This window comes from Lactuca sativa, chromosome 8 (assembly GCF_002870075.4).
Source record: "Lactuca sativa cultivar Salinas chromosome 8, Lsat_Salinas_v11, whole genome shotgun sequence".
NCBI classification, from domain to species: Eukaryota; Viridiplantae; Streptophyta; class Magnoliopsida; order Asterales; family Asteraceae; genus Lactuca; species Lactuca sativa.
The window spans coordinates 100456784-100477480 of NC_056630.2; the positions used below are offsets into that span (position 1 = coordinate 100456784).

Here is a 20697-nt window from a genome sequence, read left to right on the forward strand (position 1 = left end):
TATGCATTTTCCCCTGTTCATAATCATATAACATTTAACTATTCTTGCCTTCACTGCTTGAATGCTATCTTTATCTGCTTTGCTTAGAGAAAGATTGGTATCAGTTTTTCTTAGAGAAAGATTGGTATCAGATTGATATATTTATCTACTTTGCTTAGAGAAAGAATAAGCAATTATCTGGAAGAGATAATTGATGAATGTTCTAATGTTCTAATGTATGAATATCTCCAGGAAGAACAACCACTGTGATTTTTGACCTCCCTAAACCTCCATACTTTTTTTTACTTGAGTTCTTGATAACAATGGCAGCAAGCTCAGATTGACCAAAATCAGGACCATACAATACTGATTCCCTCACCATAAATAATTCTCTTTCTAATCCACTAAACTCAGCATGATAAGAACTAGAAAGTAACATAAATATATAGAACAAAAATAGATACTTAATTGCTGATGATGAGCTTCTGGATATGTAAATGTAACTGTATTTTGTTACTAGAACCTACCAACAAAATCTATATGCATGTGGAATAGCAGGTCCAAAAAATTGACACGGAATGAACATGCTATTCTTACCACTTTTGTCCATAAGGCAAAGATATTGAGCATTAACGAGGTGAACTTCAAGAGAACCATTTTATCTTGAAGAGAAAGTGAAATTATTTGGTTTAATTTTGCATTATTGATCTGTAACCCCACACAACGTTAAGGGCAACTGTTGCATGAAAACATGTTTAAAACATGCCCTTTTCTATCTTTTAACTACTTGCTTATAAATTCCATTCTTCCTCAAATGGTCCAAATTTGGATTTCTGATCCTCTTTAAGAAGTTTACACGTTCTGTCTCCACCAACAATATGCAGGAACAAGACTGAAAAGGAAAAACCATGTAAATGGGAAAGAGAAGGGGAAGGGGAAAAGAAAACATAAATTGCAGCTACAATACCTTGCATATGCACTTCAAAATGTCCACAACATGAGACATATATCCAACATTATAAACTGGCAGCACAAGTGGCAGGTAACTAAAGTGACTAGGGAAACTATGAGAATCCTCATGGCATGTATCACATGTGCTGAGCTTGTTTGTAAGACCCTGAGATACCAACAAAGATGCCTTTTTGAACTTTACTTCATTCACAAAAAAGTAAAAGTAGATTAATAATACAAATAAAGTAAGCCAATTGACCTAGAAAAGATGTAGCATAAGGTGAGAAGCAAAGACATACCCACATAGGAGTCACTTTCGGAGTCATCGCCCTGTCGATTCAGATTAGAGAAAGTTTGTATGCGTCCAGTAGACCGACTACCTGATGACTTCTTATCCGTCGCGGTGTTCCTAGATCGTATATTGTAAGGATTTTGTAAACCAATAGCAGGAGGTGGGGAGGCTGATCGGGAGCAAGACAGAGAAGACGACGGAGAAAATGAAGGGGAATGTGTATCAGAAGGCCGGTTAGGGTTTCGGCTAGGTAAGGCAGACACATGAGCCTCTTCTACAGCGACAATGATTTCGAAGAAGGTGGAGACGGCGGAATAGAGATCGAAGTTGTGCGATTCGAGGAAGAAGGAGGCTTCTTCTTTGGTAGCAGAAGTAATTTCTGAGAATGCTGCGACCATTTCCTGGTGAGCGTCTTCGCCGATGTTGGTTGCCGGTGTGTATTCCATTCTTGGTTTTCTTGTGTGAAATGAAGATGAAGGCCCTAGGGCTTTTTCTTGCTAAGTCGAAGAGGTGGGGGGTTTAATTTTTGGGATCCAATATGTGGGGGTAATTTTCATCAATTTCATTTCTCGCCTAAAACATGTGTTTCACTTAAAAATTATAAAGCGACACATTTACATGACACACATTTTATGAAAGACGCCCTCCACATTTTTTTTCTTTTCTGACACTAATTTTAGGGAACGCATAAATGCGTGTCCTCTATCCTTAAAATTTTGGAAAACTGACATTAGTTTTTAGGGCACGCACAAATGCGCGTCCTCTATCACTGTGTGTCATTGTTTGTGCGTCCTTAAATGCTTTTTTTCTAATAGTGAAAGGTCCCATAATGAAGTAAGTAGATTTACGAACTATATATGTTTGTCTTGCCATTTTCTAGTACAACGGTTGCATAAGGCAGTTGCTAGCATAAGAGAAATCCACACAGACTTACAATTTGATATGCAACAAAGGAAGTCATGCTTGAACCACACATGACAACCTTTTTCAACCAAAACAATCCATCCAACAATTCACCCAGTAATCCACCAAATAGTTCATAATGTTTATGTTTATAAAATACTTGGTAATTATATTTCACATTTCTTTTGTAATGTATTGGACACTAGATTATATTGTGTTTTACACTTTCTATTATAATGCTCACTTAGTTGTGTTTTATTATAGGTTTAATATATATATATATATATATATATATATATATATATATATATATATATATATATATATATATATATATATATATATATATATATATATATATATACTAGTCGTTACCGGTGCAAAGCGGCTGTGATGAATAGTTTCCAAACGGTGATTAATTAACTTTGGTGAATAGTTTGTTTCTTCAGAGAGGGGCGATGAATAGTTGTGTTTTGTCATTTGGTTTTATTTCAAGGATTAGTTTACAGTAATTTGAAGTGTAGAGATAAGTGATTGTCAGTTAATGTCTTTGAAGTTGAAAAGCAAACCATAATCGAATATAAATGCAATTTTGTAAAATCAATTTCAATAATCCAAGTCCATGAGAGCTCACTCATTCTTTTCAAAACGGAGAATACATAGTGATAAAAGACGATGAATATTTTTTTGAAAGATGTCTTACTCTAAAGATCATATAATTAACTGAAAAATATTATTTACCATTAATATATATTTGTAATATAGCTATATTTTTAACACAAAACAATAATATAATTATATTTTTAACGCAACATAACAACTTATTTTAATTTTAACATAAAGTCATTAAGCTATATTCGACATTATCATTTTATGAATATATTTTTTATCTATTATCATAACAAAGGATTGTTATTTCTATTGAGATTTATTATTTAAGCTTTTAAAGATATTGCAATTAACGTTGATGTCATTATCTAAAATTTAAAAGATTTTTTTATTATATAAAATAAATAATTTGTTTAGTGTATTAAACCGATTTATTGTTTCTATTATTTGTGTGTATATAACAAAGTTAATGAATAATCAATCGATTTACTTTTTAGAGGTTGATGGAATAAACCAACTTATTTATTTCCATTATATATATATATATATATATATATATATATATATATATATATATATATATATATATATATATATATATGTGTGTGTGTGTGTGTGTGTGTATAACGATTTGAGTTTGATAACCTATTGGTTAAATATATGAGTATTAATCAACCAAAATGTCAAGACGTACGATGCTTTATCAACATATAATGCATTTTGCTGCAACTTAAAGCAATTAAAAAATATCATATACCACATTACTCTTATGCTTGATCCTTTTGATCTACGACAATTGAAAAATCGAAAAACTTTGAAAAATCAAGGAACATTAATGTTTATTGCATTAATTAACTTAATTTATTTAATGTGCTTAATACTATTTCTCAAAATGTTAAAGTTTGGAATGGGGTTGAATGCACATTGTTATTTGCATCAAAATATAAACACATATAGCTTCCATCATATCCTATTCCATAGCCTCTTGGATCAACAAACACATTTTCCAACATCTACCACCTAGATGAATCACAGATTTCGTTTCCACCATATATTTTCTTCTCCATGCCTTCAGACCTGGTTGACTTGCTAGTTTGGAAAAAGATCATGTCATAAAATATAAGTTTATATATCGAATTATCTAATATAAGGTTGAAAAGAGATTATTTTATTAAAACTTTCAAGGTTATAGTATCAAACCGTAGGTGGTGGATTCATTGTTATTTCTTTTTTTCAAATGTGAAATCAATTATGAACTAGAGGAAACTCATTTTCAACAAAATTAAGAATTAAATGCAAAAATAACAATATATTTTCATCAATTTGTTTATAATAGCATCCTACTTTCATATAAATCAAATGAAAGACTGAAAACAAAAAACACATATGCATATCTTGATTTTTCTTCTTCATTTTAGAAATTAAAAAACAAAAAACCAATCAAAAATTACACAATTCAACTCATAACCTGATAAATCAAACGAAAAATAGATGCGAAAAAAGCATATAGATTACATTTGTGGCCTTCTTTTTTTTAATGAAAGCTTAATTATTTCAAACCGATCTACATCAATACGAACTGTTGAGTGCTACTTACTTCTTGAGTTTGATATGAAGATGCAACAATTTAGGTTCTTACCATTGAAAAATATAAATTTCCAGTTTTTCCATTTTTAATTTCCATTTACTATTTTCCATATACACATACTTTCATGTGTGGCTATGTATATGCAAGAAACATTGATTCTAAAATGTCATCATAGATCATATACAGGTCAAAAGGTATGTTAGTAGGGGCATTATCAAAAGCTATTCTTAAAATGTAAAAAGGAACTAACCTTTGCACAAGAAACAACCATCACCATCTTTGATCCATCGTTTACAATACCATCTACTCTGCTTTTGATCCAACCTATCGCAACAACAACATTGCATCAGTAATCTTCAAATTCGTCACTAAATTAATACTCTATCCTTGGCATATAATGGTTCCTAACATATTTTGAAGGAACGCAATAGGGATATTTCATTAAGAATATAAGTTAATAAAGTGATAACTTTTAATTGTAGATTCAATAAACTAAATTCCATTAACCAAAAACAACGTTATCTAGGTTTTTCAGTTTAGGTTAAGGTTAACCTAAAAACAGTTCACTGTTTTTTTCATATTGTCCACCAGTAGCAATTGAACCAATCTATGAAGCCTGGGCCCGGGGGGGGGGGGGGGGGGTCTTTAATTCTCTTTTCTTAACCAGAGTCTACATATAAATTTTCTCTAGCAAAATCCTAAATTTTTGTGTAGGAATTTCTACCTGATGTTCCACTTGTCGATTTGAAAACACTTTTTGTATCTAACATATGTGTGTAATTTGAACCAACAACCTTTGTTGGTTGGTTGTATCCGATATGCCTACTCGCAAACCACTTTCCTATAAGAAAGATAAAAAAACTACATAAATGGTTGTAAATGAATAGATTTCTTTTAATAAAGATATAAGGAACTAAGGTAAGAAACTTAAAATGCCCACCATTCAAATCATTCATTACACTTTGGGCATCCTGTCAAAGAGAAATGGGGATAAACGATAGTCAAAACCATATAGAGGAATAGTAAGGGGCAACATAGTAATTCGATTAAATAGAGTTGATTACACGAGTAACAAAAAGAAAGAACCAAGATTCCAAATTTGACCTGTTTGAGCCTGAATGGGTCAAATGGTTTTACTTTGCAGAAATCATGTCAAAGTCTACAATTTTTTGCACACAATGAAAAAACCCAAAATCCACCCATTTAAAAACCTGGAATATAATTAGAACTCTAATAAATTTTCATTATTTCGCTAATCTTATCTGTTATAACATGCAACTCTTTTGTTGATGCTTTCTCACTGCTACAATGGGGTCAACGAACCTGGGAAATCAAAATACAACAAGTTGCACCTGCAATATCAAAAACAAAAATCCACTTGAAATGAAAAGAAAAACAATAATAGATGGTACATGCTTACCTGTTGAACACTTCTTCATTATTTGAAGATGAAAACTCGAAATGCTCTGTAAATATGATGGAATGTGATGATGAAACAGATCTGCAACAAAATCAAAAAATCATTTACGACGCATAAGTGCGAAAGAAGGGAGATGGGGACATCTTTTAACTAGTTCTGAAAAAAACGTAAGCAAATGCGCTTTTTAAGAAATGTGAAACTGGAAGCTCAAATTTGGTAGCACCTTCGAATGCGGAGATAACGAGTGGTGGTGGTGGCGTTTTAAGGTTTGTAAGAGTAGGCAATGTTGTCCACTGCTCTTCATACCTATAAGTCACATAACATGATAAAACATTCAAAATCGAGTTGAAAAATGATAAACAAAAAATTGATTAAACTGACATATCTAATATATTATTCAAAAAAACATTTCTTCAACTAAACATAGATAGGACTCGGGAAATTAATAACCAAAGATTTACACAACTCATTTGTAGAAGCAGATGGGGAACTAGAAAAAAATATATCAGAAATCAATATATGAAAAATCGAACCTGCAAATTGGAAGTACCAATGTCTCTTTGAAGTAAAAGAAAATCAAAATTCGATGGAAACTGCTTACAGGTTCAACGGTTCGTCTTAATATCGGATGAAAATTCGAAATGGTTTTATGAGATACCGATTTCAGTTGTAGATGATGGCCATGGAACTGGAGAGCATTTGGAGGAAGCAATTTTGACAATTAGTGGAGGATCATTTGGGTTACGGATCAGAGCATAGAAAAACCACAAAATCAGTTTAGGGTTGTTTCATTAAATGTGTATGTATGTGTGTGTCTTTCCCCTGTAGCAGATTGAAAGAGAGAAACATGGTTTGTTCCATCCGACAAGTCGATTTGAATGAGTTGCTTTAGCTAGAATATGTGGAATTTGAATGAGTCGTAAGCTAAAATTTGGGGAATATATTAGGAAAGATAAGGTTTCACGGGTTTAAAAGATGGATAAGGTTATTTGATTTGTTATACATTAGATGCTTGTACTTATTGCATTATTATTTGGACAATTTAAATTATAATAATATTATATTAATAATTTGTTGTAAATTTAGTTTAAACACTTGGACGTCTTAAGTCTATTTTTAAAAATAGTAAGGTTTGTATAATAATATAGTAATATATATATATATATATATATATATATATATATATATATATATATATATATATATATATATATATATATATATATATATATATATATATATATATATATATATGACAAAAATAGATATTTTCCTTAATTTTTAATATTTTTAACAAAAATTTTCATTTTAATGATGTGTTGGATTGTTATAGTTTCCTTATTATTAGTTTCCCTATTCCCTATATCGTTTCTTTGTTATACAAGAATTATAGTCTTTATGTTTTATTATGTATCCTATATAAGGATTGATGTAATTGGCTTTGAGTTTAAGAAATATAGAAGTTATTTTTCTTTTAAATTTATTATGATGGAAAAAAGTGGTTAAAAAATGACACTCTATGGACATATATGTGACGGAATCTACTGTCAATAAATATGTTCTGTGTTCATCGGTAATCCGCTGGTGATGTGGTAAACTAAAGTCAAAGAACGTAAAAAGTGATTAATCGGCAATAGTGTTGAAACCTAGTCAAGGTTAATTCCGTCGGTAATCCGTTCTCATTGTTGTCATGGTAACATCCGTCGCTAATCTGTCACAAGTTAACAGTCTTAAACGGAGTCAACCGAAAGAGAATGCCGTTGGAAGAACGTTTCATTAGTGTGGGCGTTAGAACTAAGAGAACGCACTTCCACTTGTTTACATTTTAGATGTAAAAACTCGTACGTGTTGCCCAACATGCACCACCTGTTACAACAACATCAGCACGTGTGCGCTCACATGCACACATGCACCATATATAAATACCCAACAATTAAACACCACAACCACCAATTCACACAACCATTTCACATTAATGGCAAAGCTCATAGCACTCGCCTTCACGGCCCTTGTAGCCTTTGCTTCCGCCCACAACAGCAATACCATCCCCGAGGAGGGAAGCTCAGTCTCGGTCTCGAAGCAGCAGTGCAGCCAACAGCTCCGGGGACAAAGATTCAATCAGTGTCTAAGTCACGTCATCAGCACTCAGCAGGAGGGAAATTGGTGTGTCGATTAGTGGTTTTTTAGACCGGATTTTGAGCAATTATATATTAATTAAGTCAAAAGTTGAAAAAAAAAACTATATTATATTCCTTATTTAGCATCTATATTTATGAAATACATAAACATGCAAAGAAAAATATTAGTAACTAAATCTCTTTTATTTATAAAAATTGACAACACAGTAAGTGAAAATAATTAAGGCCCTTGTGATCTATATAAAGAAAGAGGAGGACCCAAATATATGTATCCCACATCGCCTTACGTACAGATGGAAAAGAGAACAATTTAATGACTTATAAAAACAAGTGCTTCTCCATTTTAGATTTGATCTCCCTCTAGCTATCCGAAGGCAAAAATTGGAATTTTTAATATCTTACCAAATTTTATTGATAACTGTTATTTGGTTTGAGGGGGCATGCAGGTGCTGTAACCTTCCCATCTGTTTTATATGCGATAAGGATGGTGATCAGGGACAAGGCCTGGAACAATGCTGCAACGAACTTCAAAAGGTTGAGGAAGAATGCCAGTGCGAGGCGATGAAGGAGGTGTACAGCGAAGCCCTGAAGCAACAGCAACACTGGAGCCAACAACCAAAACAACAAGGTGAAGGTGGCCGACAACCGCAGACCCAAGACTTGCAGCAGATTGTTCAAAATCTGCGGAACCAATGCAAACTACAAGCGAAGCAATGCTGAATCCCAACTCCCATGTTCTAAGGTAGAGAGGTTTATTATCTTATCCAGGAATAAATGTCTCTCATTCGCGTCTTTAGTCAAGCTTTATGGGTTTGAGATGGGAGTATTTCCCGAAATCATAATAAATAGGTAGATGGAGAGATATGATGTGCATCTATGAAAAATCTCATATGTAATCGATATTTTCATTGATCGGGTATGTATAGCTTTTGCCTTTCGGATAGATTGGGTTTTCCCAAATAAAAAAAAGAAACATAACTAATAACCGAACTGTATTAAAATTCGAGTATTCGGGCATCAGATGGGTACGGGTGTGTCGGGTGATACCGAAAACAAACTAATAATTATAAGTAAAAAATATTCAACATGTTACCTAAATAAATTATAGGAACCAATTATATATATATATACCTAAATAAATTATAGGATTATATATATATATATATATATATATATATATATATATATATATATATATATATATATATATATATATGGAAAAAATGAATATACCCTTAAGGGTATATAAGCTTAGGTACCAAAATCCATCAAAATACTTCGTTTTGTTTGATATATTCATTTTAATGTTCTTAAACTTCACTCCTAACTTAATTTACTTTCAAAATTTTCAAAATTCCACTACTATCTTCCCTCTAACATCACATCTTTTTCCCGAACACTTAATAGACTATATATATTATAGTTGAAAATGAAAATTATGTAAGAGAAAGATAAATATGAAATTTATAAAAATGTTGGAATTAATCAAGTTGTAAGTTGAATTATAAGAATATTGGACAATTACAATATATATATATATATATATATATATATATATATATATATATATATATATATATATATATATATATATATATATATATATATTATACAAAACGATGTAGTATGAGCGTTTGGGTACCTAAGCTTATATACCCTTAAGGGTATATTCACTTTTCTTTCTCTCTCTCTCTCTCTCTCTCTCTATATATATATATATATATATATATATATATATATATATATATATATATATATATAGACCTTGTTTATCTCCTACCTCTTAAAACAATTTCACTAGGCTTATTGGAAGCCACGTCATCTACAAAAAACAATGCCATGGGTATTAACATCGACTCATAACGACGCACGTTCCATTATGTCGTATCGGCATTCATCCACTCTTCTACATTCATCCACCTATTCTCGTCTCCCATTTACAACAACTCCGGCTTCCTCTTCAAGAAAACCTTCGACCACATCGTTTACAGAAAAAAAAACCTATTTGGAGGCCACATAACACAACATAGTCGTCTTTCTCTCTTGGAGATTAATTGAAACTCATTGTTTCCTTAAACATAGGTTAGAAAATAAAGTCAATGATAGATACTATCTGTGGCCGTGGTAAGTTCTAGCCCTAAATTGATTTTTTATTTCAGTTTTATTTTAGGATTTAGTTCTTAACCGTTTCAATGTATAAGCCTTAATCGACTAATTTCAACAATCGTAGAGGTCAATTTACTTTAAGAAAAAGTGGTAATTTGTTGATTCAAACCACGCCAGACAATTCACTGCTTTCTTCCTTAAACTATGGTTTGAACTGCATATGTTTTCCTTTTTTTGATCGCATATTACGTTGCATATATAAAAGCCTATTTACATTTATGACCACAACATATGATTTTGTATATATGACTACTTCTATTGTTAACCTTTAGATTCAAATTATAACATTTTTGCTAATCCAAGAAATTTACTTGGTTTCTATGGTGAATGTTATGATTCAAATGAACAAAAATCAAGAAACTGATCAGTTTCTTAATTTTGTATATCAAGAACGGAATGTCACCACTTCCATAGTTCTACTCTCTAAACAAAAATGAACCACACAAGAATTTTTCTCATCTATGTTGTAAATTGTAATATTGATACATTGACATGTTTTAGACTTAAATTCAAATTGTGAATTTTGATTAGTTTCTAACTTTCTATATCATTCCACAAACTAGAATTCCCTCTGCCTTAAATGACACCACCTATTTAATCATACATGATTTGTGGCTTAACATTTTTACTTTCTTTAGGTCCAAAAAAATTGTATCAGTTGTGAGGTATGCATGAAGAATTTCTTTTGTCAAAAATGCAATTTCTGCTAAGATAATGTAAGCTTCAATATCATGTCCAATTGTTCTTAAACCATGAGTTGTGTAGTGTATTTCGTTTTCTGTTTGTAGCTTTGATCTACATGGGATCTGGTTTGTGGCTATGATCTTCATGGACCAAAGTTTCCAATTTTTATGGCATCCAAAAATATGGGGCAGAGAATTAACAATTGCTCTTTTGTTTATAGAAAAGACATGGACACCCCTTCTTATCTCCCGACACATGTAAGAGCATCTATTAAATTAATGATTATTGTCGTTGATATATTTTTTATTTTTTATTTTTTTAGGTATAACTATTGACGTCAACAAGCTTGGATTTTGAGGTGTTTATATGCAGTTTGCCAATTCAAACCAAGAGTTGCTATCAAAACAAAGCTAACAATCAAAAACCTCATCTTGGTACGATGATTCATCGTACCAAGATGAGGTTTTTGATTGTTAGCTTTGTTTTGGATTATAAAATCAATAACTTTGGTTGCATATATTGTCGTCTAAGGCTGAGGCTAAGGTATATCTATATTATTCTTACGACTGCCTGACCCCACCAGACATAGGAACCCATACCCGACCACAACGAGTCAACAATCCATGACTATCCAACACAAATATGGCGATCTTACCCTTGATCCTCTCTATCTTCCAGTTCTCTTCCCGGACACCCTTGGCCTGAGCCTCCCTAGTCAATCCCAAAAATGGAGAATCCACTGATATCCTCATACATGATACCTCATCTGAAGACCCAACCGACTTGTGGCTCAAAGCATGGGTTACTATATTCGATTTACCCGGATGGTAAAAGATCTCGCAGTCATAATCCTTGACTACGTCTAGCCACCGGCGTTGCCTTATGTTCAGGTTCGGCAGATCCATAATATGTCTCAAACTCTTATGATCCGTGTAGATAGTACAACTGACCCCATAAAGATAATGCATCCAAATCTTGAGGGAAAAAACCACTGCCCTCAATTCTAGATCATGTGTGGGATACCTCATCTCATGCGGCTTCAACTTCTGCGAAGCATATTCTATCAATCATCCTCTCTGCATGAGGACCGCCCCCAAACCAGTGAAGAAAGCATCACAGAATACCACGAAATCCTTAATTCCCTTTGGGAGGGTAAAAACCGGGGTCTCACATAATCTTTGCCGAAGTGTCTTAAATGTTGATTGTTGGTCAGGGCCCCACTGGAAATCCACTCCCTTCATCGTCAGACGAGTAAGGGGTACGTCAATCTTGGAGAAATCCTGAATGAATCTCCAATAGTACGCTGCCAACCCCAAGAAACTCCTGATATCCAAGGGAGATTTTAGAACCTCCCACTGCATCACCGTCTCGACCTTCTGATTCCTTGCATTGCCATCTACTTTGGCAAGGATCATTTGGAATGCTCTTGCTTTTGTCTTTAGCAGCGCATTTTCCCTTGCAGCTTCGTTCTTCTTTGGACAGTTCTTCGAAATATGCCCATCATTTCCACATTCGTAGCACCTCTTCTTGTCGAATGTACAATATCTGGAATAGTGACCGGTCCTACACACTTATAGCACGTCACTTCTCCATCGCATCTTCCGAAGTGCTTCTTCTTTCACTTCTCACACCATCTTCCTTCACCTCCTCCTCCTCCAGAATTCGGGAATTTTCTCTCCTTGTTGGACCTTGACGATCCTTCATGTTTCTTTTTCTCACAAACTTCAGCTCTCTCCAGACCCTTCTCTCTTATTTGGGTCTCCACATTCTTAGCAGCCCATATGGCGGCTTTCAGAGTGGTTGCTTGCTTGACCATTGGACCAAAGTTCGCTGGTAATCCGTGGGCAAACTTGTTGACCTTGGAGAGCTCAGTTGGAACTAGATAAGGAACGAGCTTCATCTTCTTCGTAAAACTTGCAGCATACTTGGTGACACTCATCCTCCCCTTCTTCAGATTCTGGAATTCATTGTTGATCTGCAGAAGATCCTGCTCAAATTAGTACTTCATCTTTAATTGCACTAGTAAATCTTCCCAAGACATCTTGCTTGCTTTTCCCTTGGGCATCGTGTTAGCTAGTAGCTTCCACCAGCTCAGTACTCCAAACTTTAACCGGGGGACCGCAAGGGTGGTCTTTTGTTTGATGCTACACTCGCAACTCTCAAACATTGTCTCCATCTCGGAGATCCAATCCATAACTTCCACCGGTGATGGGCTTCTAGAAAGACTCAGGGGTTTGGATGTCATGAAATCCATGTACTTGCATCCACGTTCGTCATTTCCTCCATCCTGATTGTTTTGTCTAACTATTGGTGGGTTGTCTTGACTAACCGTCCCGTTGTAGTTCCCTCCTTCTGACCGCTCATCATTCAGCTCGGGCTGTTCAATAGGCATCGTAAGTTCCTCTCGATTTTGTTGAAGTAAACGCCTTGTTTCCTCCATTTGACGATCCAACATCATTTGGATCATCGCTTGTACCCCGACCATGGTGATTGGCTCGGGTGCAGTTACAGAACATGTATTTGTTCAATCATTGGGGGTTGTTGATTCTTATTTCCATTCGCGTTCCCAACTCCACTTCGGGTTCTTGTCATTTTGATCTATACACCAAATCATACGGTCGGTGTGTAATGACGAGAATTAAGATAGGAAAGATTTTATCTATGATTGATGTATAATCCCCTTATCTCTCCGAAAAGTTATACGCTAGTTCTAATACCGTAATTAAACGTTTAGAAACCTGAACACATAGAGTTTCCAGATCCGGTCGACAATAGACCATAGATCCGAAAAAACAACAACATATCAGGCACAAAGCATTTAGCACATAAAAGCACTTTTAGGCACAATTCCTTAAATAAGCTAGTGCTCACATCTCACAGTCATTACTTAGCATTCTAATTTTAAGTCTAGAAATCCTACAAATTCCTTGTTCGCTTAAACTAATGCTCTGATATCAACTGTGACATCCCCATTTTCATGGGTAGAAAAGACCGATTTTGTTTATGCTTTATAAAAATCAGAGTATCTCTTTTAATAAAAACGTTGCGGAATTTGTTCTCAGAAAAACATGATAATTTCGTTATCAAAGCATTTCCGAATAAATGTATTTTTATTCATTTTAAAACATTTGGGATGTCATCGTCAATATAGAAACATAAGCATAAACAGAACTTACATTCATTTACACTAGTGATCTATATCTCCTTAATCTCTCAGTGTAATGTAACTTCTCCTCGTTACCTATGATACAAGTAAACTGAGTGGGTCAGGTTGGGAAACCTGGTGAGTACATAGGGTTTTCAACCCACAATAATATAATTATTATGTTTAATCATCAAACAATTAACCCAATTACTCATCCCCATTATCTTCTTTATTCCTAAGTACCTTCCCTAAGGATTTATCCTAAGCATCATCTCCTACATCATATTTACCTCTCATCTCCTTACATCGCATTTCCTTATATGTTTGTTCCTAAGGACTCTCCCTAAGGATCATCGCCTACATCCCATAGACAATATTGATTCAGGGATTACTCCCTCAATACTTGCCCAACAAGGGTTAGGGCATCATCGCATGAATACATAGTTACAACATAGCCTGAACTCGTAATTCATAGTAAGGGGCTAGAGTATCATCGCATGAATACGTAGTTACAACATCGTCAGAACTCGTAATTCATCACCTACAGGTTATGAGCCTACTGGTGTTTCCACGGGGTTGTCTATAATAGTCCGTGGTCGCCATCTATACTCTGGTAGATGACTACATCTCCAAATTGCCGGACAAGGTTATAATATCTTTCATCCTACATCACCGATTCATCATCACCTATCTATCCTCACCTAATTATCATCACCTTCCTATCATCACCTAACTCTCACCATTCTATTTCATCACACATCAACTATTTCATCTACCCATGTTTTATCCCAACATATTTGTAGATATAAAATAAATATATAGTTAAATCATTTAAAACATTTATAAAATCATTCATCCAGCATAGACAACAAGTATCCAGATAATATGCACACATGGCACGTAATTTATATAAAATACTTCATATCTATGTGTAAGATGAAAGAGACCATGCACTCACTTGAAAAGGTGGTGATTCCGAACTCAGACAGCGCTTCGCTTCTTAAAAAATAATTTCCTTCGACGAAACCTAGTATTATTACCATTAGAGTTTAGTCTATTATTCGCCGAGACTAATTAATAGTCTAGCTATTATTACTATTATATAAACGTTAAACAATACTTATATAACCCATAATAATAGTCCAAGTACTTATTATAAGTTCTTAATAACATTACTATAATTAAATAAAAGCTATATTAAAAATAACGTAGGCATAGCTCACTTACAACAAGCTCTTCTTCTCAGAGCCGTCGAGCACTCCGGGGCTTCCGCCTCGTGCTAGGGAGGTTCCTTAGGCTTTTCCGGGGGGGGGGGGGGGAGGGGGTTTCGGGGCTAGAGAGAGGTTCTAGAGATAAAGAGTAAAGAGAAGAAATAATAGGAAAGGTGTGAAGAAAATGAGGGTAAGAGAGGTTCTATTTATAGGGTGAAAGCAATGGCCAAGATTGTGCCACATCACCCATTTTCGCATAACACACTTCCGACTTCTAAAATCCGTACCTTTCACATACGACCTCTGTTTTTGACGTTATTTATATCCGCGCGTAGGTAAAAATAAGATCTACAACTTTTATTGTGACGCCGTCAGCTAATTATCGACCGATCTTAAATTTAACAGTACGAGGAGATTATACTATTAAATGTCTGCGTAAAATTTATAACTTCCACATACAGACTTTGTTTTCGTCTATCTTTTTAACGTTGAGTTCCTATTAATGAGATCTTCAATTCTCATTTAGGTCGCATAGGCCAAAAACCGCTCGATCTAAAATTCGTGTTTCGGGCTGTGCACTGCTAAGTCAAATCTTAGAAAATTCATAACTTCCTCATACGAAGTCAGATTTGGGCGTTCTTTTTTTGTATGTTCTTGGTTTAACATATACTACAAATGTTGTTTAGATTTCTAAGGATAAAAAGTCCTCCATCGTAAATTCACTATTTACGTCTCCCGGTGTCGTGTCGGTTTTGCCATAAAACTTCGACGGACCATAACTTCTTCGTTATAATTCGGATTTCAACATTCTTTATATATACGAAACCCTTGAGACGTATTCTAAATAATCTTTTGTCGAAAAGTCGTTTTCGACCCCTATTATCTCTAAATTGAGTAGCTCGAATCTACGAGCGTTACACTAGTGCTCTCCGGGGTGCAATTCTATAGTTGTTTGGGTCTTTCAAGACTGCGATGATTAAGCTATTTGATGAGCGCTACTACACATATATGCATAACAATAATAATAATAATATAATTATAGTAAACCTGATATTAATAAAAACATATACTTATATACTAAAAATTTAATTATAAAAAATCTAATAAGAAAATAATCACAATAATAATAATAGTAATAATTATATTTACAATAATAATATTATAAAATAATTATAATTATATTTAAGTTAATAATAATAATAAATTCTAGTTATAATAATAATAATAATAATAATAATAATAATAATAATAATAATAAAATGGGGGAGGCAATACAAAAGGAGGGAAAAACAAAAAAAACGGTAGGAAACAATTTTTAAATTGCTCGTATTACATTTTCAACGAAATTCTAAAGAATTGTAATTTTAAAATTAATTAATATTTCGTTGGTATTTTGTAGGAAACTTTCAACACTTTTCCGACAGAATCTTTAAGATATCTACTTCCATAGGAATTTGTAGGAATTATGTTGGATTCTACTTTCGTTGTAAGTTTGTAGAAAATTCGATGGATATGATACAAGAAGGGAGTTCTGTAAAAACAATAGGAAAAATTGCTCAGATACCAGTACGCGAGGCCTATTTGGGTCGTGTTATAAACGCGTTGGCTAAACCTATTGATAGTAGAGGTGAAATTTCATCTTTTTCGTTGCGTCAAAATCAGATTTTGATATATTGGTTGTATTTACTCGACAGAATCAAGTCAAACAAAACACCTAAAAGGTGTATAAGTGTATAAATCGATGATTATTCGGACGCATCTATTGGTTATGAAATCGCATTGATACATATCCTAACCCATCGGAGAGCTAGATTTGCCTCAACTGTTTGTCACTTTCCTTCGGCTTTTACCTCCAAAACACTTTCATCGGAAATAATGTGTAGCTAAAACCAAATATTCTAGTAGTCTTTGTCAAATGTCAGTTTAGTTTCTTTTTCCAGCTATTGCGTGGCTCATATGAACCCTTCCTAAAGAATTGAATTTTAGGTGAAGGATAATATTCTGAATTGTTAATAAAGCCAAGTCGTAGATGCAATTTTCATTTCTTGAAACATTTCCCGATTGACAAATTCAGATATTAACCGAAACCTTGGCCCATATAATTGAATAATGCAGTTGAAATTTAAACGATGACTAAATATCAAAACCTTTATATGTTCCACTTTTTTTGCATAATAGACAATATCGTGCCTTCCAGGAAGGCCACTGGCTCATATTAAGAGAATAACTTTTCAGCAGTTATAATTCCTTCCTGAATCAAACCATCACAAACTGTGAAATGTTAGTTTCCCGTTATTTCTTTTACTAAATCTTGAAACGCGTCTTTTTCTCTCTATAAAGTTGATAGACTTGCGCCTGATCTTTTGTCACTAAAAACTCTTTAGACCGCAGATGGAATCCAAAAAGATTTTTCTTCAGTTCCTTGAATTCTTGAAGAAATGGATGGTGATTATGTCGAAAAATGGCAAACTTATGGCCATTGTAACCTCGATCTACATCATCATCGCGTCTCTTTTCTTCGTCTTGAACATCTCTACAGTCAAACCAATGATATTTGATATTGTCACAAAATCTATGATGCTACCTTCTCAAGATCCACAAGGCCTAGTTTTTGCACAACTTCAAAATACGATGCAGAAAGAGTTCAAAATATTCTTAGGCACCGAACTAGCTTTCATTGTAGGCCTATTCATCACGTCTCTTATTGCCCAAAATGCAATTATTTTGCTAATTGGATCTGCTCACAAGGACGAGAAAATATCTCATATAAATCTGATCTTAAGGATGCCACAACCATTAAAAAGGACGTTCATCACTTCTTTTCATGTAACACTTCTCAGAATTGGCTTTCTCTACATTAGTTTCTTTTTTGTAATGGTTCTTATCATAGTGACTTCTGGGAACAAGATTGTATCAAAACTGATACTATGGGCGCTCTTGATTCTTGTTGTGAGCATGTATCTATATTTTTCAGTTGTTTGGATTCTATCCATGGTGGTTTCGGTGCTAGAAGAGTGTTCTGGAATTGAGGCGTTAGGAAGAGCTGGGAGGCTTGTTAAAGGCATGAAGTTACAAGGGTTTCTTCTGAACCTTCTGTTGAATCTTCTATCATATGTTTTCTTTCATTTCTTATCGAAGATGATGATGGTTAAACAACCCGCGTTGACTCAGGCGATCTTACTTTTTTTTCTAATGGGTTTTATCTGTTCGATCACCATGTTCACGTTTCAGGCATACACAGTTTTATACTTCGAGTGCAAGAAGAATCATGGTGAAGAGATTGAGCTACATGGGAGCGTTGAATATAGTAAAATACCAAGAGTACCCCTTGGTGAAGAATTACTATAGAATTTACTGATGTGTTGTATGTTTCCAGACCACATAATCGTTTGTTTTGATCATGTATTGAAGTATTCTAGCATCCTTATATATTTTGTTACTTGTATAAAATGGCAATGTTTATGATAAATGAATACAAGGTAAGCTGATATAAAATGTCCAAGATGAAAACTGACTAGCATAACTTTATCACACTAGAAAGTACAATTTCTATCAAGATTCTATTCCCAATTGAATATGCAATGCCTTTTCAGGCGCTTATGCATCCTAGTAACTAAAAGTTGGTAAGATAATTAATGACCTACATATGATCACGCCTATGGATAGAGTAATTGATATTGTGTAAAATATAAATCTAGCCAAAATCCTTAATTACTTATCAAAAAATAGTTAAAAAAAACCACTTAGCCAAAAATAACCCACAAAAGAGTAGTCAACTGTAGATTGACTACTGTTTCGTCAAATCGTCTACTGTTTCGTGTTTTGTATAAAAAATTAAAAAAAATAAAAAATCATTTTTAGGATACAAAATCGTAGGTTTTTTAAAACCTACGGTTTCCTCTCAAAACCTACGGTATCCCTTTTTTTGTAGTTAAAACCCCTAAAACAATAAATTTAAAAAAAAATCGTATTTTTTCACACAAAACCGTAGCTACGGTTTGGGAAACCGTAGGTTTTAAAAAACATATGGTTTTGTATCCGAAAAATGAAAAAAAAATTATACAAAACACGAAACAGTAGACGATTTGACAAAACAGTAGACAAATATCGAAACCTACGGTTTCGTAAGCTATATTTGGACATTTACTAATTTTTGGCTATAAATTGCTAATGACTTTTTTAATTTGGCTAAATTAGTAATTACTCCATTGATAATTCCTAGATAAAATCAATTTTGGAGAAAAATCAAACACTATTTTTTTTCCGTAAAAGTGTGCGACCTTAGCACCGAAAAAAAATACAGCCTGATTTTTATCCAAGTTATCCACAATAATAATCGGATATATTTAATCTTAGTCAAATATTTGTATAAAATATACTGTATTTAGTTCGGCCAGCCTAAGTTGTTGCGTATACCTTTTTTTTTTTTTTCTTTTTTTTTATCTCCATTTGACGAGGGTTCGGTTTACACTCTAGTTTTTTATATATATTAATAACTCTTGTTTTTATTCACTCTAGTTTTTTGTATATATTAGTAACTCTTGTTTTTTTTTTGGAACTCACACCTTTTTTATTTGGGATAAATTTTGGATGAAGTGTTGCCATGGTCTCAACTCCACATCCACCTACCTAGTCTTATTTGTTTTGCTTTAATTATATTATGTTGGGTATAATTTTATCATGAATTAAAAAAAAAATCGAGTTTTTCTTAGTAATGAATTATTTGGTTTAGCTGATGTTTGCTATATTTATTTTTCTCTTTCATTTTAGCTTTACCAAACATTACATATATTATCATTTCAGTCTTATTTAGTAACATTGGCGTCTATAAAATAAGTTTCTCAAAAACAAAGATTGTTAACATCATAATTATAGTTCATAGTGTCACAATAAGGACTTAATGACTTAACAATAATATCTATTGAAATGATATGTTGAAGAGTATTGATTATGAAGAGTTGGTAACAATTTTGTTTACAAAAATACTATGAGAGATGTAACTACGTAAGATTGTATATTGTATTATTATTATTATTATTATTATTATTATTATTATTATTATTATTATTTTGATTGTTTTTACAAAAACCATCAATTTATTATAGTATTAATAAATTTTGCTTATATAAAAATTTTATTTAAGGCCTATTTTTATTTTTCGCATAGTATCCTCAAAACAAAAAAGACGCCCTTGTTCAAAATGTATGTCATGAATCGATCAATCATTCAAACATAAATTTTTAATGTTGAACTGTTCAAGATCCTGAATGGAAATATATATAGGCTAAAATTTCATAGAAACGTACCAGGAATTAAGTCAATTTTCGAAGTCCCTATCAATTCTCTTTCAAATCTTATTCTATTTTTCTTCACTGTCAAATTTATTATAAAATGTGTTTTTTGCCGCATCAATAATCAACCTTTCTGTAAGCAATTGTTCAACTAAAATCTGTATTTGAATAATAGACCTACAAAAAGACAAAATAGATATAGAAAAATTCTAATGTACGGCGGAAACTTTTTGCATAGTTACATTAACATATATGGTCAAAATACAAAAACCACAATTATTTATCGCCTTAATGATCTAGGAAAGCCATAATATTTTTAA

At 33.2% G+C, this 20697-nt stretch overlaps 2 protein-coding genes across 2 annotated transcripts; both read left to right on the top strand.

Annotated features, from left to right (window-relative positions):
* Window positions 1-7678: 7678 nt before the first annotated feature.
* On the top strand, window positions 7679-8823 carry LOC111894795 (2S seed storage protein). Its single transcript, XM_023890891.2, has 2 exons — window positions 7679-7905; window positions 8327-8823. Exons 1-2 carry the CDS (start codon window positions 7718-7720, stop codon window positions 8598-8600), a joined length of 462 nt encoding a protein of 153 aa, XP_023746659.1. The 5' UTR covers window positions 7679-7717; the 3' UTR covers window positions 8601-8823.
* An 8442-nt stretch (window positions 8824-17265) lies between these two features.
* Window positions 17266-18436, top strand: LOC111894826 (uncharacterized). Its single transcript, XM_042897140.2, has one exon. It carries the CDS (start codon window positions 17478-17480, stop codon window positions 18432-18434), a length of 957 nt encoding a protein of 318 aa, XP_042753074.1. The 5' UTR covers window positions 17266-17477; the 3' UTR covers window positions 18435-18436.
* Window positions 18437-20697: the final 2261 nt, after the last annotated feature.